Genomic DNA, 24299 nt, shown 5'->3' on the forward strand with positions numbered 1-24299 from the left:
AGACAAAACTTGTACCTGCACAAAGACTTGACAATTACCAAGAGAGATCAAACATTTTATACCATGGTAAAATTGCAGATAAGTGAAAAGAGTGCTATTCTTCTGTAAAATAGGAGAAGGCTGACTATACAAGGGGAACTGGGGAAAAAAGAGCCTGTACCTCTCTATCTCAGATATATTCACAGAAGCTAAGGACATAAAAACCAACCATGCTGTGGATACCATGTAAAGCCTTCACATTGCACAGTCTGAACAGGGTAACGTAAACTATATATTCTAAATACCACTTTTCTCAGCCTAGCTTTGAGAATATGACAGCTCAGAATTGTACGTATTCTATAAAAAGAACCTAGAAGATTGATTTTATCATAAAAACTCATGCAAATTTTGCATTGTAGAAATTAGCCATGTTTGTTTTAATGTAAAAATGTTGCTCTACCTACCCCGAATGCACAAATAAAATTGGACATCTCCAAAAGACTATTACTCAGCCATAAAAAACAAAATTTTGTCAAGTGCAGCAACAGGGATGGGCTTGGAGGATATTATGCTAAGTGAAATAAGTCAGAGTAAGACAAAAACTGTATGATATCACTTATTTAACAGAATCTAAAAAATCTAACAAACTAGTAAATATAATAAGAAAGAAGCAGACTCATAGATAATAAAGAACAAACCAATAGTTACCAGTGGGGAGAGGGAAAGGGGGAGGGGTAACGAAAGGGGAGGGGATTGAGAGGTACAAACCATTAGGTATAAAATAAGCTACAAGGGTATTTTGTATAATACGGGAAATATAGCCAGTATTTTATAATAACTATAGAGTATAACCTTTAAAAAGTGAATCACTATATTGTACACCTCTAACATACAATATTGCATAGCAACTATACCTCAAACATGCACACAAATGAAAAAAGAAAAAAAAAACTGTACACTTCCAAGTATCATTTTAATATTGTGGCTTTACATACCCCCAAGAAATACTCATGCCCCAATTTGAGAAACAAAGACTGTTTTTTTTTTCTAAGGTCACTTTCTTCATCTGTAAATGTAGGTAACAACAATAACAAAAGATCAAACAAGGCAATGCATGTATGATGATGCTGCTAATACAGGTTTCATTCAACCAGTCAATGAGCAAATATCTAGTGCCTACCATCTGCCAGGTACTGATTGCATGCTGGATGTACAGCCATTCACAAAATACCAAAACCCCTCAGAACTTACATTCTTGAGGTGGGGAGAAGACGACAATTAACAAAATAATTTTGTAGTTTATAGTCATGTTGGCACATAAATTCTGAATAAATAGCAGCTATTTCTATTATTAGCACTAATATGTTATTGAACATACTATTGAAAATTAGAAACTTGTCATAAGGACACCCTGCCCCTGGCTGACACAAAGGGGAGCCTAAATATATCTTTAGGTTGAACCAAGATTGTCCTCAAAAAGTCACATTAGATTTGCTCCAGAATATGCACAGTAGCCAACGGCTAATGCCTTTCCACAAAAAGCAAAAGTCAACATGGGAAGTGCTTTATATCCTTCAGTTTTTTATATAATTCACACACCATAAAATTCACCATTTTAAAGTATATGATTCAGTGGGTTTTAATATATTCTCAAGGTTGTGCAACCTTCACAGTTTTCTGCAAAAAGTAAAGAAAAATATTATCTGGGATCTGGGATTTTGTACTGAAAAAGCACTTCATGTAGTATCCTAAATGAGAAATACAATATTACTTTTGAAAGAGACCAATGGAATATTTTTTAAAATATTATTTTTTATTATGGGTGGACTACCCTTTGAGTTCATTAAAAAAAGACGTATACTTGCAGTTAACTAAAGACGTGGAACTTCAAAATTCATCACTGAAAGCAAGTTTTGAAGAGCTTTGTTTGAAAAATAACTTCTTGGAGCTTTAGTTCAGATGAGGTCATAAAAGGACTGATGCAAAAGATACTGAGTTTCAACCAGATACCTAGGGCAGCTCTACTCAAATTAAGGCATCTACTGCATGGAATCCATTACCTCCTTTATATCTGGGTTGGCATTAGCTGAGTACACATCCTTAGAATTATGGAAATAGTCACACAAATCGTTTTCTGTAGGGTTTGATTTTCTGGTTGAGCTAGTCTAGAAAGTCAGGTAACTCTTCAGGACCTATAAACTTAGTGAAACTGATTCAATCATCAACAGAAATCCAGGTATCCAAAATAAGTCTTGACAAAACCATACCATGGGCAACTATATCCCCAAATCTTTCTTCATTATTAGCACAAAAACCAAGCAAAGACCCTCTCAAAAAGTCTATTACACTTGGATACCTTTGACGCACTTAGAACATGCTAAACTTACTCTCATACAAAAGAAACTATTCTCATTAGCAAGTCTATTTGCTAACATGGCTCAAGTTCTGCTTTTTTGCTTCCCAGCAATCTTTATCCAATCCATATCTAAATACCTAGCTCAAATTAGCCAAAAAATGGACCAGTGCTGTTAGTTGATAACAACTTATCAGTTATCTTCATTTATCAGCTAAAGACAAATAACTATTTTTTGCTTATTTATTAAGGCTATTTCTGCATATGAGAAAATTAGAAGTTCTTTGGAATACTAAATACAGTTGACCCTTGAACTACGTGGGAGTTTGGGGCATCAACCCTCTGTGCAAATGAAAATGTGCATATAATTTATAGTTGACACGGTTCTCTGGATTCGTAGTTCTGCATCCGCAGGTTCAACCAATTGCTGGTTGTATAGTACTCCAGTATCTACTACTGAAAAAAAATCTACATGTAAGTGGGTGCATGTAGCTTAACCATGTTGTTCAAAGGTAAACTGAAGTCTTAGTGTCTCCTGCTCCATCTTATCCTTTATTTATTCAGTGAGCACTGGCCAAGTCACCATCATCCCTGCCTGAATAAAGACAAAAGCCTCCTGTTGTAACTGGCCGTCACCTTCTACTTCTGCACCTCTACAGTACATTCTCCACACAGCAGCAAAGTAATCATATTGCTCCCTAAATAAAGTCCACAAATAGCATTCCGTACCATTCCTATGGTGGCTTGCCAAGTCCTATGATTAGGTTTGTCTGCTTGCCTGACCCCACCTAGGAATCCTCTTCCACTCACTCACCTCCAGCCACCATGGTCAACTTTCTACTCTCATATGCTAAACATACCCTGCCTTAAGGATTTTGCACTGGCTAGGCCCTCTGCTTGGAACACTTTTCCCTCTGGTTCTTTGTAGAGCTGAGTCATCATTCAGATGTTGGCCTAAAAATCATGCCCTCAAAGAAAACTTTCCTGATCACTCAGCCTAAAATAGCTACCTAGTCAATCTCAACCATTCTTAACTTACTTTACCACGTAGCATTTAATATTTAAACTGTGTATTAGTTTGTCACCCCACTAGAATAATACACTTCACAAACATAAAAACTACCTCTAATGTCTTTCCAGAATCTGGAACAATGCCTGAGCACACAGAATATGCTTTAAAAAGTTTCTGTGGAATAAATGATGCATAAAATGTCTGTTACATGTAAGGTCTTGTATTATGCAGCCTTTACTCTTGAACAGTCACATTTCAGCCTTAAACTTACACGTGCTACCTAAGTGGACAATATTGACTTAATACAGCCTACAATATCCATGTCAAAATTATTGAAATAGTCATCTGCATTACACACAAGTTTGCCAAGGAAAAATAATTCCCAGATTTGTTTGATTTATTACTATTTAACATGAAGTTATGCTTATAGATGTACAGCCAGTGTGTTTCTCTGAGTTAGCCAGCCAGTCCTAAACAAGCATCCCATGGGAAAAAAATCTTCAGTCTACAGATGGTGTTTTTGGCAAAGTCACTGTCAATTATAATGACGTTACATCATGAAATAAAAGGAAATAAAGAGTACAAAGAATTTATAACTCAGCAGACTGCAACATGAGATTAGGACATCAAAACAAACAACACATACTGGCAGAAAGCACGCTATGTTTCTCTTAGCTATGGTTCAGGAAAAATATTCTTTGGTTATGGATCTGAAAATTTAAGATTATTTCACTGCAACCTACTTGCTATAAAAATGTTGTATCTGTATAGAAAAATAACCTAAAATTTAGCACAGTGGTTCTAGACAGAGACTGGTAGGGAGATTAAAACCTTGAGGCAAAGTGTAAGGTCAATTAATAGGATGTCAATAGGTAAGTTATAGAGATGAGACAGGTGATCTCTTGGTTAAGTTAGAATGTTTAATTGGTAGAAATAATATTAACTTGTAAATGAACAGAACTAATCAACTTTGGATTACAAAAACTTTGGTGAGAATTCGGCTTGCCCCAATGGTAAAACTATTCTCCCTCAGGGAGAATAAGCTTGGGGAGGTAAGCAAAGGAGTATAAAGAGCCCCTACTCTGCTGAGAAGTCCTATAACATATCACTCACATAGAACGCTGAGAATTAAGGCAGGAATAAAGCCAGTTCTTTGGGGGTTCAGACTTCCAGATAGGTTCTACTTGCCTAAGAAAGTTCTTCCAAGTTCATTTATAATAGGTATCCAGCAGAGGTACACATATACTATTTCAACTGTTGGCGTACTCTGCTCTAGCAATTATCAAAATTAACGCCATCGCACCCCACATCCTATCTTCACAATAACCAAACAGCCAAGTCCCTCAGATCATACGTCACAACCCAGTATTCATCACTAAAATACTCTGTACATTCACCCCATAGTTCAATGGCTCTCCAACTTTGACTTCCACTAAGGATAGAAATATATACTTAACACTATGACTCAGTATACACAAGTATGTGTGTAACACTAAAGTTAAACTACTTACTCGTACTAAATGGGATTTTCTATCCTATTGTATTTCATATCTTAAAAATTAGAGTCATCAACATGACTAGATCCAACCTCCTAGCCTTGCCCATCCCATGCCCCCATCCTTACACTATATACTCTTGAATTATTCATCAGTAGGGTCTACTGTAACCTCAATATTTTCTCTGAACATTCTCTCCAGTTCCTGGCCTTACCGAAGCTTGGCTGTCCCTCAAAGATCCTATCTCCCTCAAGTTCTCTTAAATGAAGGCTTCTTCTTTTTTTCTCTTACAACTACATATATAAAGGCTAGGAAGTGGTATAAGTTAGTTTCCTCCTTTCTCCCCTTTTTTCCTCAAGTCATTTTTCCATTTTCCTCCTTCAAAAACAGAAGCTCCTCTGAAGCTCATAGGATCTGACTATACTACTCTCTACTTCCCCCACCCCCAGCCTCTCTTTCTCTTTCATTCACTTCATTTCTTTTCCATGTCTTCCTCTCCACCGCAACTCTTATCCTCATTCTTGCAGACCTCAATACCCTGTGGACAATTCACCCAACATCCTGAGTCCTTTAACCTATTCTACCCAACCTCACCCACCTAACATTATAGTCACAGGCTTGCCAACACTAGTAACTACATCATGTGCAATAACTCAATCAAGCATCCAGTGCTCCAAATTCTACTTCCTATCCATGCAACTCACAATTGCCTTCTGTGTTCTTTGAACCCATCAACAACTCCTACCCATTGCCTGACCTATTTTCTTTTTTTTTTTTTTTTCCCGCTGTACAGCATGGGGATCAAGTTGCTCTTACATGTATACATTTTTTCCCCACCCTTTGTTCTGTTGCAATATGAGTATCTAGACATAGTTCTCAATGCTACTCGGCAGGATCTCCTTGTAAATCTATTCTAAGTTGTATCTGATAACCCCAAGCTACCCTGACCTATTTTCTTACTCTTCTACAATCTCTTTTGCATTCCTCTATGAAGTACAGATTCTAGGTATAACATCATTGTCATGACACTACAAATGTGCTTAACTTTCTTGAACCCTATGGTTTTCCCACTTATGCTACAGACCCCATTCTTTACCTTTCCAGTCTTTAAAAGGGGAGATTAGCCAAATAAGCATCTGTTTCACCTACCATCTAGTGATTCTCCTTCTTAGACAAGAAAATTTATTCAAAGAATTGTCCATACTGACCAATTTTAACTCTCATCCACTTTCAGCCCAATCTAACTGGCTTCTCTTCCAGTTAGAAGAAACTACTGTTATCAAGGTATTAATAACCTTCATGCTGCCAAATTCAGTGGAAATTCATCTTCCTCCAACTTTTCAGTGGCAATCAATGTAAATGACCACTCTCCTTTTTGAAACATTCTCCTCTCCCATATCTTTCCCACCTTACTAGCCATTCTTTCACAATCCACTCTGCTTGTTCCTTCTATTATAACCAAATTCTAATTATTGGATTTTCTCAGACCTTGGTTCTGGATTCTTCTATCTAGCTACCTACCTACCTATAACCTCCAGTCCCATTACATGGAATACTACCTATGTGCTAATGACCTTCCAGCCCACATCTCTCAATTAGTATACCTACTGCACACACAACATGACATCTCCATTTGGATATTTAATTAGCATCTCAAACTCTGCATATTCAAAGTTTAATTCATTGTATTCACCTATTACTAAGATAATCTCAGTGAATGGCAACCCAGTCCATCTAGTCACTCAACCTATCTAAAATCAAAGGGCTCACGCCTGAATCTTATCTTTCCCATCCAAAATAAATAAATTCTGTCAATTCTATATTCAAAGCAGAACTAGGAAATACTTCTATTATCATGTATGTCTAGGTCATCATCATTAACAAAAACTTGCTCCTCACTTCTTTTGTCAATTTCACTTCAAATTAACAGACACCTGTACTCAGGAGTAGGCCATACTTAAGGGAGAAGTTGGTAATTCCTTTTAAGGACTTTAAGAAATGCTAGACTCAGAAATTTCCATTGTGGCTCAGCGGTAAGAGCCCAACTAGTATCCATGAGGATGCAGGTTTGATCCCTGGCCTTGCTCAGTGGGTTAAGAATTTGGCATTGCCAAGTGGTGTAGGTGGTAGACGTGGTTCAGATCCCACATTGCTGTGTCTGTGGCACAGACAGCTGTAGTTCTGATTAGACCCCTAGCCTGGGAACTTCAATATACCAAAGGTGAGGCCCTAAAAAGCAAAAAAAGAAAAATAGAAAAAAGCTAGACTCCTCACCTGTGATCTACTCTCTGCCCTTTCCACTCCCAACTATATCCAACAGACAGAAACCAGAAAACCCTCCATTCAGCAATGGCTTAATACAATGATGAAAAGAGCACTAGCATCTTTGGGAAAGATTTTAGTTACTTTCTCTACAGGCCAGGAATGTTGATGGAAGGAATGAGGTCTCTGTTTTCAGTCTGGATGGAAAGATTCTAGGAAGGTAGAAGTCAAGGGGTAGTTCTTACCAAAGTACCAGCATCTGGTAATTAGACTGATCCTAGCACAGGGCCCTTTAGGGACCCTTGACAATAGGGTCCCTAGGACAGAAATAAGTCACTCAATAAGGTACTGCTTCAATAAATGAAAAATTCCTAATCAGTTTTAAAAGGCCTAAATTGAGCCACAGCAAGTGAGCTGGTCCCTGACATCTTCTGCCAAAGCCTTGCTTCCTTTCCTGCTTCTAAAACAGTAGTTATTGGAGTTCCCATCATGGCGCAGCAGAAATGAATCCGACTAGGAACCATGAGGTTGCAGGTTCCATCCCTGGCCTCACTCAGTGGGTTAAGGATCCGGTGTTGCCAGTAGCTATGGTGTCGGTCGCAGATACGTCTTGGATCTGGCATTGCTGTGGCTGTGGTGTAGGCCAGCAGCTGTAGCTCTGATTCGATCCCTAGCCCAGGAACCTCCATATGCGGCAGGTGAGGCCCTAAAAAAAGGAAAAAAAGAAGAAAAAAATAATAGTTAACTTTTCCAGCTACATTTTCCTTTGAGAGGCTGAAGACAGACTCTCTCCTTAGAAAAATGCACAACAGACAATATTACACATAGTTCAAAGGTTGCTATGGAGCCTCCTGAAAGCATGGACTCAGATTAGTCACCTCCTTGACTCTCTACTGGTTTCTTCCAAGCTGGCCTCTTTCAACCTTCAAAGGAAAAATAAAACAGCAATAATAATGTTACCTGATTGTGCATTCTCTTCCTAATACTGTCCTCTTTTCTCCACCCTTCATTCATGCTTCATAAGAGCAGTCTAACCATTTTATAAGGAGAGAGGTAGAAATGTACATATGTGTAACACGCTTGTAAATACACAGAAGCTCTGGGAGAACATACCAAAAACAGAAAACAAAAAAGCTAGTTAACAATAGTTATCTCTAGGGAAGAAGACCAGGCCTAAGAGACTGAAGGGTGAAAGATGGTTTTCCTTAAACATATCCTGCACTAAGAATCACCTTACTCTTCTTTATCCAATCCTAGACTATCCTCTAATTAATTTTTTTTAATTTTTAAAAACGTATTTATTTATTTTTGCTCTTTAGGGCCACACCCATGGCTTATAGAAGTTCTTAGTCTAGGGGTCAAATCAAAGCTGTAGCTGCTGGCCTATGCCACAGCCACAGCCACAGCCACAGCCACTCGGGATCTGAGCCAGGTCTGCCCTATACCACAGCTCACAGCAATGCTGTTATCCTTAACCTGCTAAGCAAGGCCAGGGATCGAACCTGCATCCTCACGGATACTGGTCGGATTTGTTTCCGCTGTACCACAATGAGAACTTCTAATTAAATTTTTAAAGAAACTTACCTTTTTAAGAAACTAACTTCCTTTTTAAAATGTTAAGGATCATATCTCTAAAACCTTTAAACATCTCTTCGGAGAAGAATAGCCTGCATAAATACCTAAACAATATTCAGCTTTCCAAGTAAAAGTTTTGTTGTCTTATTTACATATTGTGAGGCATGATTGTAGAATTGTGGAGTCCAGTATGGTAGCTGCTAGGGATATGTGTCCATTTAAATTGAAATTAATTAAATAAAACCAAAAGTTTAGTTATTCAGTTACATTAGCCACATTTCAAGGACTCAGTAGATACATGTGGCCGGTGGCTAAAAGGTTTCCATCGTCACAGTAACTGCTATAGGGCAGTGTTGCTCTACAATGTCTCCCTTGTGGTAAAGCTCTGAGAAAGCTGGTCACAACTTCAAATATCGACTCGAGGTTGATGACTTGCAAATCTTTCTCTATAGTCTTTCTCCATTAACCTAATGGAACATCTTCAGTAACGTACTTAATATTTCAATTCTGCTTTATCAGATGAAGAGATAGAGGCAGCAGCTAGAAATAACTATGGCAGTGGCAAGAAAATCAGTAAGGGAGAATATAATCAAGAATGATACAGATTTGCAGGGTAAGGTTAAGAGTTGAGTCTTGAGACAAGCAGGAATAGGTACTGCAGAAACCTTAGTAAATATCAATCAAAAGACAATTCCCACTCCACTGTAACCACCAATCCTAAAAGAATTAAAAACCATTTTGTAAAAATCTTCAAGAGATATCCTTCCAAACACACCTGAAGACATTCACCCAGTAAACTCCCCTTTGATATAAAAGATATATTGAAATCAGTTTATAATCAGTCAACATAAGATACAATGTAGCCTGTTTCAAAGTTTATTTTGTTCATTACATTCCTAATTCTTTCAAGATAAAAATCTTTTTTAAAAATTCCACTGTTTGTATAGCTGAAAAAAATAAAAACACTAATTTAAAAAGATACATGCACCCTGATATTTAGAGCAGCATTATTTACAACAGCCAAGATATGGAAGCAACCTAAGTATCCACAAACAGACAAATGGGTAAAGAAGATACGATACATACAATAGGTAGTTAGACCCACACCCACAAAACGCACAAAATACAACACACCAAAATACTACTCAGCCATAAAAAAAGAATAAAATTGGAGTTCCCTTTGTGGCTCAGCAGTTAACGAACTCAGCTAGGATCCATGAGGATGTGGGTTCCATCCCTGGCTTTGCTCAGCAGGTTAAGGATCCACCGTTGCCGTGGCCATGGCATAAGCCAGCAGCCGTAGCTCCAATTCAAGCTCTAGCCTGGGAACCTCCATATGCCGTGGGTGCAGCCCTAAAAAAAAGCAAAAAAAAAAAAAGAATAAAAATTTTGCCATTTCCAACAACATGGATGGACCTGGAGAGGATTATGCTAAGTAAAATAAGTCAGAGAGAGAAAGACAAATAATGTAAGCTATCACTTATGTGTGGAATCTAAAATACAAACTAGAGAATATTAAAAATATATATACAATAAGGTACTTCAGCTGGGTTCACTACATGACAAAACACTACCTTAGATTCCTATTTACCACTTTAAAGCTCTCAACTTTCTCTACACTATATTATTATTTAAAAGTCCTAGTATAGTTATTATTAACTACCCATAAATGTTTTCTGCTTTATAGAGATATTTAATGTTAGTGTTACTCCAAAAGAGAGGTTACCTTAAAAAAAAAAAAGAAAAGAAAAACCCCATTTTTGGTCTACTTAACTAAAATAAAATCAGATGCAAAAAAATAAGAATATGCACCCCCCCAAATTCAGACAGCTTCAGAAAACAATGATAATAAAAGGCATTTCCAAAGTATGTATGGTATATTAATTTATTCAATAAACATTTATGATCACTATAAACTTGTGGAATGAAGTAAATAATAAATAAACACGAAGCAAATATTTAATAAGTACCTACCGTGTGCTAGGCTTTGGACTACATATACAGAAACAAAACAAAAGACATGGGCCTTGCCCTCTTGGAGCTCACAGTCTAGCTGAAGCAGACAAACAATCACAAATACAATGCAAAGCACCAGGAGGGCATTATGGGAGGAGGGACCGGTTCTGCTTGGAGAGTGCAGAGCAGGCTTCACAGAGATGGAGACAATGGAGCTGGGCCTTGGATGAGTAGCAGTTCACCAGATGGAGGGGAAGGGGGAAGCACATTCCAAGCAGAGGAAACAGCACATGAGCAAGCGGAATCTTGAAAGCACATGCCATGGTGCAGGATGTCGAGCGGTCCAGCGCAGCTAGAGCGGAAAGGTGCACACAAACTAAAGAGACGAATTAGTTTTAGGTTTTTAGTGAATCATAAGTATCAGGAAGTACATCTTCACATTACACTTAGTGTAGTCTAACTATAATTCTAGTAACAATAGGGTAGTCTGAAAGCATTCACTGATTTCATAAATATTTAATTAAGCCCCTTCACAAGACAACCAGCACTGTTTAGAGTTTTAAAAAGGTAGTTTTAGAAAAATGATCTTAATTTTCCTCTATACAATTAAGAAGCCAAATAAACCCAGAATAAAGATTCTCTTAAGCTGAAATCACACAGCTCTGCCTATACACACTCAGTGTCCTAACCTGAAGGGCATCTGCTCCTACCATTTTGTCTGGTATCCTTCTTAACACCTTCATAACCATCAACCCAAAGTTACCCCACAGTTAAGCAGTAGAGGTAACTGCAGCCTTCCTTCCCCTCTCTGCCTCTCTTAAACAAGGAAGTTCCCAAAGCTCCTGTAGAAACCATGCCAGGTAACCAATGAAATACATAAGGACATAGTGCGCTCTTACCTCCACGCCATTTTTTGGAAAGCAAACTCTTGTAAACAAACTGTTAAGTTAAATTCTGAATAAAGAGAGATATGAAGCAGAGATCTCATATTCTCAAGGAAAAGGGAAAGGTGAGGAAGAGAGCTTGGGTCAGAAAGTTTCCTATACTGGCCACCTGGCAACACTGTCCACTAAGGTTGTCTGGTGCTTAGGACCTATAATGGGAAAAGGAAAGGAACGTGCTTGGTGATTTCATATAAATTCCTATTTACTCCTCACGACAATGCTAAAGGAAAGGTTTTATTACCTTAACTGAGAAATGAGAAATCTGAAGCCATCACAGGTTAATAAAGTTCCCCATGACTATGTGGGCTAAGAAGGGGCAGAGCCAGTACATAAAAGCACACCTGCCTGGACTCACAGCCCTCCCCATGCTACACGCTGCCTCAGGGTTCCTCAGATGTACACCACACTCCCAAAGTCACACCCCTAAAAGGAAAGCCCTTACTTTTTACGCTATCATTTTCACAGTGTGACAATGGTGGTGGCAACACACATACACATATAGCTCTGAAATTTAGAGGGGAAAAAATGGAGGGAAAAAAAGGTTATATATGATTAATTTTGGGGGGCTTTCTTTGTAAAGAGATAGGCACTTGAATACAATTAAATTAGCATCATAATTCAAATGCTACTTGTTTAAATTCCTGTGTAATAAACCATTAACAGAGCAACTCAATAAAAGAGCTAATGGAAAAAATCTCCAATCACAGCATTAGAATGAGAACATTATTTCTAAAAGTCACTATCCTCAACACCATCAAAAAAGTCAAAATAAATACTGCTCTTTCTCAAATCCTAGTCCTGAAAATTAACAAGTATAAACGATGTGGTAAATAAGGACACGTGCCACAATTTTGCTTCTTTGGACAACAGGAAATATTTTAAAGGGGAAAAAAGGAGACAATTAACATCAATAGAGAAATATTTTATAAATAGTCCCAATGGACCAAAAGTGTGATGTATGTTGGCCTAGAGAGATAACGTGATGCTGTTCTCAACTGTGCACAATGTACTTAGGTCCTCTCTCTATAAGTGCTGCCAACTACCAGAAAATTAATCAGATTTGTAAGTCAAAATGCTTTGTAGGAGGAGGAGAAAAAAAAAAAAAAAAACTGGGACATCCAGACAATCAAAATTCCAGCAACACAGAACAATGTAAGATATGTTAGGGGAGCTTTTGAAATAGCATCATATGCTAGAAGTAAATTAACCAACCTTATTTTGATTGAGAGGATCATTCCGCAGTCTCTGTTTGTTCTTCTGTAGTTTACTAGGCATCATCTTTCCAGTTCTGAAGTCAAAACTGCTGAGGTCAACAGTATTTCCCAGGTACCTTGCCAACTGAGGTTTGCTTCTGAACTTCTTACCACTTGGACTGGAAGAAAGATAATATTAATTGTATAAAAGACAACAATAGTTACCCTAGATCACTATATCAACTTTTTCATGCTTTCCTTTCTGCTTCCAACGTATACCACATCACAATTTTACACTGTTTATTTCTGTCAAAGAAATATTAGGTTTTAGAGGAACTTCTTAACTTCCTATAAAAAGAGATAGTGCGGCACCTAATCTAACACGCCACTAGGTACAACCCAGGAGCACATGACAGATGTTAATGCAGATTCCCAATGTCCCTCATTCAGCAACCATTAACAGAACCCCAACCAAACTGCATGCCACAGCACAGCATGTACACTGCAAATGTCTTCAACCTTACACGTTTTCCAAACTGATCTTTGCAATGCTATTTTTTCTGTGTATTCCATATACAAAATGCCAACAGTAATCCAAAAGAACTTCAAAACAAATTGTTCTGGAGTCAGTAAGTTTTGTTAAAAACACACTTACATAACACCTGGAATTCATCTAATCTCTGGGCTACCAATTTGAACTCCTAACATTTACAACAGAAAAAAATGATTGGATCCTGACAATATTTAAAAGCTCCTTAATGCAACCACTGAAAGGGGAAAACTAAGGCCAACATCTGCAAATACGTTTGTACAACGCAGACATGACTTCCGTTAGCCTAACTCCCATTTGACAGAAGTGTATTGAAAATAACTTATTTCTTGTAAGAAAAATTAATAAAACTGGAAAATTACAAAAGTGCTAGAACTATAAAGAGGGCTAAATTAAACCAGTTTTCCCTAAAAAAAATTTTTTTCTCATGTGGAACTGATCTGTAAGAAAAATTTCATAGGAAGAATGCCCCACAGTATTATCTAAGAAATATTCTGAACCAAATGTGCTAGAATAAACTTCAGTGGAATATGTCATCACAAGAGAATTATAAGAATTCTAGAATACCTCTCAAAGAAGACAACATGTCACATTTTCTTAACCTCGCACTAACTGACCACATGAAAAGAAAAATAATCCATCAGGAAGTCAAAAGAGAAAAGCCTGGAAAACCAAGTAATTTACATTTTCCTCGAAAAGCAAAACTTCTGGCTGGGTCAAATTCAAATCAACACACCCGAGTCTGTCACAACCTCCATGGTATTCTGCCGCCAGGGACTTCAAGACAACTGAAGACTGTATCAATATTCTTTTTCCACAATCATATAACTATTTCTGAAACACAATTCAAGGTATAGAATTCAGCCTACAGATGAAGAAAACAAGTAAAACTAGAATGTAACAGAATAGAAGGAAGCAAACAACAACCAGAACACAGCAGAGGAAAGAATACAAAATTATGTATAAACAAACCTCAGCTCTCATTCTAATCCAAATTTCCAAATATGCTCCATATCACAAAATAGCATGTAACCCTTGATACTGTCTAAAACTTGAATCATCTCTGCCCACTGCAAACATCTACCCCCATACCTGAGCTTCCTGTGTTGCCCTCTACTGCAGCATCACTATCTACCTACCAAGTCATCTTCAAGCTAGAAGGCCATATCACAATGTTCAATGCTCCATCCCTCAGCCCACACATCCAATATTAAGTCTAAATGCTCAAAGACTCCTCAATGCTGACAATATAGCTTTGCCTCCTTAATAAAACATTAAAACCCCTCAATCTATTCAGATATTTTTTTCCCTTTTTCCCACCAGCCTTAAAGACACCACACATTGTAAACTCAATGTTACCAGACTATGCTGTGGACCTCTGACTTTCAGCCATGTCATTCCAAGGATGAGCACAAGCAATAAAACTATTAAATCCTCCGAGACCAGCTAAAATGTCACTCCATCTATGAAGTTGTCTGTTATTCTCCAAGTCCAGTTAGAAATAATTCTACTATCCCTGCAATTCTACTTCATCACAATTCTATACATTCCCTTTATTAGTCAAACAACCAAAAATTATGTCTCTTATTTAAACCCAAAAACATAATTGATATCAGCTAGCACTGACCAAAGTAACTTCTGAGAGCAAAAAAAAACACCTACCAGTTGAATAGTTAAGAACATGGTTCTCACTGCAGACACAATGGAACAGAAAATTCCATGCATATTTAAAACTTACATTGCCTGGAATTAAAAAAACTGAACTGGAAAGTATTTTCATGATTAATTTTACACTACCTAAGAAATGAAGTATTACTAGAAAACCCAAGTTAATGAAAAATTGGTAAAGATTACTCTGCTAATATGTCACTTACATAATTACAGTTAATTTTAATTAAGCTAAAATAGTCATATGTCCAGTTACTGGTAAACAAGATTCTGATAAACTATTTGATATACAGATATAAGCATATGTACTGCACAGCTACAAGTACTGGTTATACATACTGTCACCTTCAGAATATGGTACAAGCCATTTTCTTCTCCATAACTGCTATAGCTCGTGCTAAGGAAAGTCAGCTGGGCTGCCCCAGGGGATTTTAAGACCAGCTACCTTCCTCTGCAGGAGGAGAAGGCAAGGCCCACGGGAATGGTTAAGCAGAAATTCTGTCCGTCGGGTAGGTACCATCTGTATAGTGGCAAAATGACTGGATGTGGTGGAGGAAGTCAATGGTAGATAAACAAAATGACTGTATGTCATTAAAGCTCTGGTCTTGTCCAGAGTGACTAAGTTATCATCTGTCTGCCCTCTAAGATGGCTGCTGTTAGGTAACAGTCTCAGACACGCCAGGACTTAAACTGACTAAGCTTTTATTCTAAAAGCATCAAATTGTAACTTAGGGAAATTACTTTTTTTTAAACTCCAGTAGACTAGTGAAGGATATTAGTCATTTTCAGTTTTCTCTGCCCAAAGCGATTACTTCTAATCCCAGTAACGAAATACTAATATTTCACTTTCAACCACAAAAAAATTCCCTACCAACTGCCCCCCTATACCGGCCTACCCAGAGCCAACCTGTGATCTCACCTTTAACTTATCCTCTGCTTTTTTTCAGGGGAAGAAAAGTAACTATTAAGTGAAAATTAAAAGCATGAGTTATATTTTTCCAGGTCATATAAGAACATTTTCATCACTTGAACTATGTCTTTGCTTGCTTTCATTTTGATTAAACTTTTGAAAGCACTTTTTTATTTTTTTGTATTGAAGCATAGTTGATTTAAAGTATTTCTTAAACCTAACTCTATCTTAGAGGTTTCTAACTATAGATTACCAAAAAGAAAGAAATTTTATTTGCCAAATGACTTTCAAATCTAAAAACAACTTAACTGAGATACCAGACAGACTTAAATAACGGTCACCTTAACTTAGTGATATTCCCACTGTCTCTCTATAAACTCATCTGTAATCGGCATTACCTGGGCTAGACAACTGTAGCATGCCCCGCCAGTCTATGACATGAAAATCAAATCTACTGCTACTTGCATGGGAAACTGCACTGTGAAAATGAGTAATAGAGCAGAATGGATTTTTTTTCATGTTACTTTGGTAACATGGATAATCTTGATGTTTAGTCAAACCATTATAAGGAGACCAGAAGTCTGAGCAAACCATTTTCTAAAAGGATGCACTGTGGGGGTTGCAGCTCCCAGAGCAGAATAGGATGGACCGGCCTATAAGCAGCAAGGAGCACTGTGGATAGCAGACAGTTAGCTCTAGGGCTCAAGATCAAGTTCTGAGGAACATCACTCTCCAACAATATCAGGAAGAGCTTTGTGGGGAATAATAAACATTCTATAAGCTACAGCACTGGAAATGTTTGAGAATGAAACAACTTCCTATTTTTCCTATCTCTCTCAAAGTTAAAGTTTACTTGTTACTTACAAGGGTCTCCGTACTGTAAAAAAGATTTCTCTAACTTTAAATAACAATTACCTCCAGAAATCAAATTTTAGCTAAGAATAAAAATCTGAAATTAAAATTATCTTTTTGTATGGAGGTATAAAACATAGTCATAAAACTGCCAAAACAATTAATTCAAAGAAATATATATGATTTTTTCAAATATACATGACATACACACAAAGAAAATCCATCAAAAATTCACCTCCCATATCCCCTTAACTCCTCTCCTCCTAAACTTTAAATGTAGGCCTTTCCCAAAATGATCATCAACCTTCCTCTACAGTTTATCCTGTATAGAATTTATGTACTCTTAATCTAGACCCCCCCATCTCTGATCAATTACTAAATACAATTCCTCCATAATCACCTTTGAATCCACCCTTCTTTTCCATTTCCATTGCCACTGACTTCCTAAATCAACACTTTATTATCGCAGATCTATATCACCAAGACAAGCTGACTTTCTTTATGCTAATCTCTCTGCATCCTTAACTATCCAGATTTCTCTTCCCAAATTACCACTATTACCACAGTTCCAGTTTAAAAGCCTTCAATGGACTTCAACCCATTAACAAAAGGGAACCAAACAGCCTAGGCCTGAATTTGAGATTTTTTTTTTTTTCATCTCTTCTTCTCTTAACCTTTCAATCCTATTTTCCACTCCTCTTACAAAGTGACCTTTGCCCCAACCATACTGGTTTATTCAAGTATATTCTGAATAAACAGGCTGAAAGGTTTCCCTCTTCAGCCCTATGCAAACCATGCCTTTCACTTGGTTCAGCATGCATGCTTCCATGAAAATACTAATCCATCTTATACCTCTCCCATTAAGCCTTAATAAAACGGAAGTGATAGGAATCAGACAAATAATCATGAACTGCCTGTTGGCATCTATTGTATTCTAGTTTGAAACACTCGGTTCTGCACGGTTGTAAAACTTCTACAAATTTAAATCCTTTCTTCACAAAAAGCATACTGAACTGCAGTTATTCTCAAATGAAATGATAAAATGTCAGATATGCTTCAAAATAATGAAGGCTTAGTCAGGGGTAGGAGATTTGGGTAAGGATGAAATAAGACTGATAACTGCCAAATTGGATACTTGGTAGTTTTTATATAAATTCTCTCTACTTTTATATATATGTTTGAAATGTTCTGTAACAATGTTTAAAATATAAACATTAAAGTACGCAAGCTAAATATTTCCCCTTGAAAACTGCAAAGTTGTTTTTTAAAAATATGAAGAGTTTAGGAAAGTAAATTCAGGCATTAAAGAATTTCTTTAGCAGCTGGGGTAGAGGGGTGGAGTGGAGAATTTCAAGTTCATTATGCCTTGCTTTAATCTAAAGATTCTTCCAATATGAAAAAAAAACTATAAAAAACATACACACACATACATGTATGAGTGAATATGTATGCACACAGACAAATATATCCAGGAAACAGCCTAGAGACAATATGTCAAAATATTAACAGTGATTCTCTTTAGGACTACATAAGGACTGTCACTTCTCTTTATATAATCTTCTGTATTTTCCCAATTTGCCACATGAGCCTGGGTTACTTCTATAATCAAGAAAAAAAAAATCGATATTTTTTAAAACTCTGAAAATGTGTATAACTTAAGCTCTACCCTAATCACACTGCAAAACAAAGCAAAATATTGTAAATCCTCACATAATTAACAGCACATGTTTCTATTTATGTTGAGTAATTAAGTGAAGACAAAGAAACTAACATCTTACTGACCTACTCGCCATCTACTGAATGCCTTACATGTCTCTTCATTTTATCTCAAAAAAATTCCATAAAGTAAAATTCTTACCCTTGATTTAGAGCTGAGGAATCAGAAGCTTAGAGAGGTTTAAAAATATGTCCACATTAAGACAGTAAAGCAAGATTCAAGTCCCAATCCTCTGATTCAAAGTCCCTATTCTAATTCTAGACCAGTGCTATGCTAGTGTAGTCTATGGACGGACTTACTTCAAAGGTTTTCAAATAAGTACAGAAGTGGAGAGAAAGCATTTAGAAACTGCTATGGTAATCTGATATGGTAAATTTATGACTTGGAGCATCTAACAGTAATGACTTGAAACACGTATTTCATATACCCACTTATATCACCCATTTCTGCTAGGGCCTCCAGGGAAGACCTCTTTAAAGACATGCATCACTGCATATATATTATAAAGAATTCTAAAGACTTTCATCTTTGCTTTAATCTATGGATTCTTCTAATATAAAAAGAAAAGGGAAAGAATACCAAGATATATTATTCAAAAGCTGTCATACTAATTGAACTATGTCAGACCGAAAAGACAATATATGCTATCACATGTGGAATCTAAAAAAAATATATTATACAAATGAGCATATTTACAAAATGGAAACAGACTCACAGACTTCAAAAATAAATTTAGGTTACCAAAGGGGAAAGCTGGGGGAGACGTTAGGATTAACATATGCATACTACTATATATAAAATAATCAACAAGGACCTACTGTATAGCACTGGGAAATCTACTCAATATTCTGTAATAACCTACATGGAAAAAAGAATCTGAAAAAGAATGGATATATGGGAGTTCCCATTGTGACTCAGCAGTAACGAACCCAACTAGAATCCATGAGGATCCCTGGCCTCGATCAGAGGGTTAAGGATCTGATGTTACCATGAGCTGTGGTGTAGGCGGCAGAGGCGGCTTGGATCCTGCCTTACTGTGGCTGTGGTAGAGGCCAGCAGCTGCAGTTCCGATTCAACCCCTAGCTCAGGAACTTCCATATGCCACAGGTGCAACCATTAAAAAAAAAAAAAAAAAAGATATACGTATATGTTTAACTGAATCATTTTGCTGTACACCTGAAACTAAAGCGACATTGTAAATCAACTATACTCCAATGTAAAATAAAAATTAAATTTAAAAAAAATCATCAAGAGTTCTGTTGTATACACTGGGAACTATGTCTAGTCACTTATGATGGAGCATGATAATGTGAGAAACAAGAATGTATACATGTATGTGTAACTGAGTCACTTTGCTGTACAGTAGAAAATTCACAGAACACTATAAACCAGCTATATTGGAAAAAATAAAAATCATTATAAATAGAAAAAAAATCATCAAGAGGATGTTTTTCTCCCTCACAGTTGTAAGTCATTCATAATTGTTCCTAACAAATGCTAAGTGTTCAATTTTAAGATCTAATTTTAAACACATTTACTATTATTCATATTTATATACTGCTTATGTAACCAAGTTCCCATACAAATGAGTTTGAATTTATACTATAATAAAAAAAGGCAAAATCGTAACAAACATTATTCAAATTTCACTCTACTTCATACTTCTGTTCTTCTTCCTTGAGAAGTTTTAGTTTTTAGAATTCCTGATAGAATTAAGTAAAACCTCATTTTTCAATTTGCCTAGTTATTTCTTAGTGGAAATGCAAATAGCAATAAAAGATCAACAGACAAGAACTGCAAAGGGTATTATTATCAAGTCAAACAGTAAATCCACGAAATAAGAGTTGATGATTTATATCTAATCCATCATGCAGGTCTGAAAAATCTCAAACACAGGCTAAAGCTTTTAAACAAATACAAAATAAAATCATCGCCTGCTTGGTTCCACTAATTTAAACTACATTATGAAAAATTAAATTGTGATTCTATATCTCACAAATAAAATTTTAAAAGCAATTAAAAATCATATATCAGTTTCTGTTGGAGATTATTTTTAGGTTTTTTTGTTTTGTTTTGTTTTCTTTTTATGGCCACACCTGCAGCATATGGAAGTTCCCGGGCTAGGGGTCAAACAGGAGATGCAGCTGTGGCTTATGCCACAGCTACAGCAACACCAGATCTGAGCCACATCTGCAACCTACACCATAGCTTGCGGCAATGCTGGCTCCTTAACCCACTGAAAGAGGCCAGGGATCAAACCTGCAGCCTCACAGACACTATGTTAGGTTCTTAACCCAAAGAACCACAAGGGGAGCTCTGGAGATTATTTTTAGAATGTACATGTATCGGTTCCTTTTGAGCTACACATTTCTTCTACTACAGGTATTGTGAGTGTCTGGCAGCTGAGACTTTGCATGCCACACTCTAAAAATCAGAGATAGGACAGATGACAATGTCGCACCCTAACAAAAATCCCTCCAGCACATCACAAAAAGATGTGATGGTACAATTAATAATTACCGAGCACAATTTCCATCACACCTATGTCTTTTATTTCTGGATCCTGGCTTCAAACAGGCATTATCAAGAAAAGAGACTAAAAGCAAGTCAAACTTTCAATGATGCAATAAGCATTTAATAAATATTGCATTTTGTTCCTTTCTCCACCTAAAGGGATTTTCTTTTTTTTTTTTTTTTAAACTGGTCTGATGGGTACATTTCAACTGTATCTCAACTCTGAAAGAAACATAGACTTTTTGCAGGAACCTTACAAAACTATTTCATAAGTGGTATTTAATCTGCATTTGATTTCTTCTAAAATCAAAATGCTTTGATTTTTTTAAAGCTTTTAAAGTGAAGAAGGCCTATATAAGCTTGTTCCTTGGGGAATGCATTGGGTATCTGAAGATCTGAGAAAGAAGAGATCAATCCTAGGATAATAAGAAAGAGAAAGAAACATTTCTAAACAAAATGATCACTTCTATTAAAGAATAAGACTGCTTTAATTATGCTAATTTACCACAATTTTTCCATTTTTCCCCCTTCAGTATTACATCGAACTGGAAGATCATCTTTTGGTACAATGGCTTCACTACAAAATAGGGCTTAAAATTTACCCTCTGTCAACTTCAGAATGCAGCATAACAGTAAATAATCACATCATTTTAGAGGTACCCCAAGCTCGATAAAGTAGATTAGGCATGAGATATTGCAATATTTGAGAATACAAGTAGGGATCTCTATCTGAGGCAGCAGAGTGGTTAAGAATGGTGGGTTAAACCACCAGCATCAGGATTCTAACTCTGCACTTAGTAGCAGTATAACCTCAAACATATCACTTAACTTCCCTGTCCTAACTCCCTACCTGTAAAATGGAGATAACTGTACACAATAATATCACAGGTAATATAAAGCAAAGGCTAGGAAATTATAAGCCTTCTTTTACACATTTTTTTTTTTTTTTGTCTTTTTAGGGCCACACCTGCAGCATATGGAGGTTCCCAGGCTAGAGCTTGAACCAGAGCTGCAGCTGCTGGCCTACACCACAGCAACAGCAACATGGGATCTGAGCTGCATCTGCTACCTACACCACATCTCACAGCAACACCGTATCCCTAATCCACTGAGCAAGGCCAAGGATTGAACCTGTGTGCTCAAGGATGCTGGTCAGATTCGATTCCACTGAGCCACAATGGGAACTCTCTTGTTTTACAAAATTGTAGGTGCCATATCAATTGGTAAACACTTATTTGGTATCTGTGTGTTCAGCATTGTATCTGGGAGGAGGAAGACAACTCTGTGAGAAAGCCACAGGTTCTAAGGGGATAAACATGTGAGTAATACAGGAGATACCACGTTTAAATACATGGTGAGGGCCAGAAAAAATATATATAGAGAGAGAAAGATACTGTACAGATCTTGCCAAATGCCAAAGAGACTTTAATTTAAGGACTGTAACTCTTGGTGCACTGAGCTAGTTTTTCCCAAAACTACATGGGAGAGTCTATTTTTTTAATACCAAAAAAAAAGAGAGAGACTAGATGAACTTTGACATCCTCAGTGATTCAGAATTCATGCTCTCAAAGACCATACCAGCCTTTAACAACAAATGGGGTATGCTTACACACTTTTTATACAACCTGAGTTATTTAATGAACTACTTTCCTTAATTAGTCTTAAACATATCCAAAGCTTTAAGACACTGATGCATTTACTTCGGTGTTCTAAAGTTGAATCCTTGTAACACTATGAGGCACAGGTACCATCATACCCATTTCTCCACAAATGGAAAATCCACAGCACTGGGAAGTGTTAAGACTTACTCAAGGTTGCCCCCACTGCTAAGTGCTGCCTTCCCTGGGACTCCTGCTTTTATCATCTCCCTCATGGTTTAAAGCCCTCAATTACATTGCCTCGTGAGTCCTCTTCTTCCCAGATCAAGGTGAAATCTCTTTGGTCTCTCAGCCTGCACCTGCTCCCTAATGATTAGTTGTTGTCTGGTTTCATTTTTATATTTTTTTCAGAAAAGTGATCAGATGCAAATGCATCATAATTTGATAAAGAATCCAAAATGATTACTGTTATGTTTCCAATACCCCAACTAGATGTTATTTTATGGGAGAAGCTGTAATGGTCTACCATGACTCCCATCAATCTACAAATCCAGGGAACCAAAAATTAGACATAACAGGGGTCAAGTAGACCAGTAAGAAAAGTACTGTTCAATAATGGGTTCACAGGATGGCAAAGAATTTTTTCACAAACTATACCAATGGATCCCACACTTTATCAAACCACACTCTTTTTAAAAACAAACTTTGCATGAATAATATACAAGCTGCCACAATACTATCGGTAATCCTGACAGAAGGCATAATTATATTGCTTAACTGGCAACCAGAAGCACGCCTTCCTATTAGAACTTGGCAATCTTAGGAAATGGCAAAAAAGACATTCTACCAAAATTTGAGGCCTTCTCCATGAGCTTAATTTAAGTCCAATTACTAAGTGTAAAACACACCCTCCGTTAACATGCACAGATTTGGTTAATCTCCCCAGGGGCAAGCTAAATCAGGAGTTTGCATTATTAGAATCTGTGTGAACAACTGGGTGCAGGTGTTCATGTTACTAACAGCAAAGTTACCTCTGAACCCACCTGTTAACAGATAAAGCTAGTATTTTGTGAGCTACTGGTTTTAATGGGTGGCATTTATATGCAGATGCTAACATGCAAAGCAATGACACTGTGGATTGAAAAATAGTGTGTTCACCTTTAATATGAGAGGGTGACCTCCATCATTCATCGCTGAAAGCAGAAGTCAAAGTCAGGGTAACTACTGCATCACAAGTATCACATCACCCCGTATGTGTCCTCCTGACTCAGAATGTAACCTCTCAGAAAGAAATCAAGACTGGATATAGATAGACAACAAATAATAGACAACACTCGCTGCAGCCCTGAACTAAGCACATGTGGCACAAATCTTCTCAATATGTCTTTTCATTTGGCCTAAGCAAGTAAAAAGCAAATTACGCTGCATTCTAACAAACAGACTTTAGGGAGTAATTATCACTAAACTGGTTTGTGATTCCTCTTAGGATGAATGTGAAAGTTTGTTTTAGATTGATTCTATCAGCTTTTCTACCATAAGATACCCATTGACTCTGTGTAAAAAAAAGTTAACATCAAAATTTACAACACATTTAAAAAAAAAAGGTGACCACACATCAGAATGAAAACTATAGATAGCAATCTGCCTTTTTGAAATAACTGTTCCAGCCACTTCAAGAAAAACAACAACAAAAAAACTCTGAAACAACCAAAAGTTCATC

General features: G+C 36.9%; 1 protein-coding gene across 3 annotated transcripts in view; it reads right to left on the minus strand.

The window, feature by feature from the left end:
• MBD2 (methyl-CpG binding domain protein 2) overlaps positions 1 to 24299 on the minus strand; it is a 66303-nt gene that overhangs the window by 39085 nt on the left and 2919 nt on the right. For all 3 annotated transcript variants that reach the window (XR_007132852.1, XM_047765193.1, XM_047765206.1), the window contains exon 2: positions 12790 to 12949. Coding sequence is in view for 2 of the 3 variants with exons in the window: in XM_047765193.1 (XP_047621149.1) it covers positions 12790 to 12949 (160 nt within the window). In the remaining variant the exon portion in view is untranslated. The remainder of the gene's footprint in view (positions 1 to 12789; positions 12950 to 24299) is intronic.

This window comes from Phacochoerus africanus, chromosome 2, assembly GCF_016906955.1.
Source record: "Phacochoerus africanus isolate WHEZ1 chromosome 2, ROS_Pafr_v1, whole genome shotgun sequence".
Taxonomy (NCBI): Eukaryota; Metazoa; Chordata; class Mammalia; order Artiodactyla; family Suidae; genus Phacochoerus; species Phacochoerus africanus.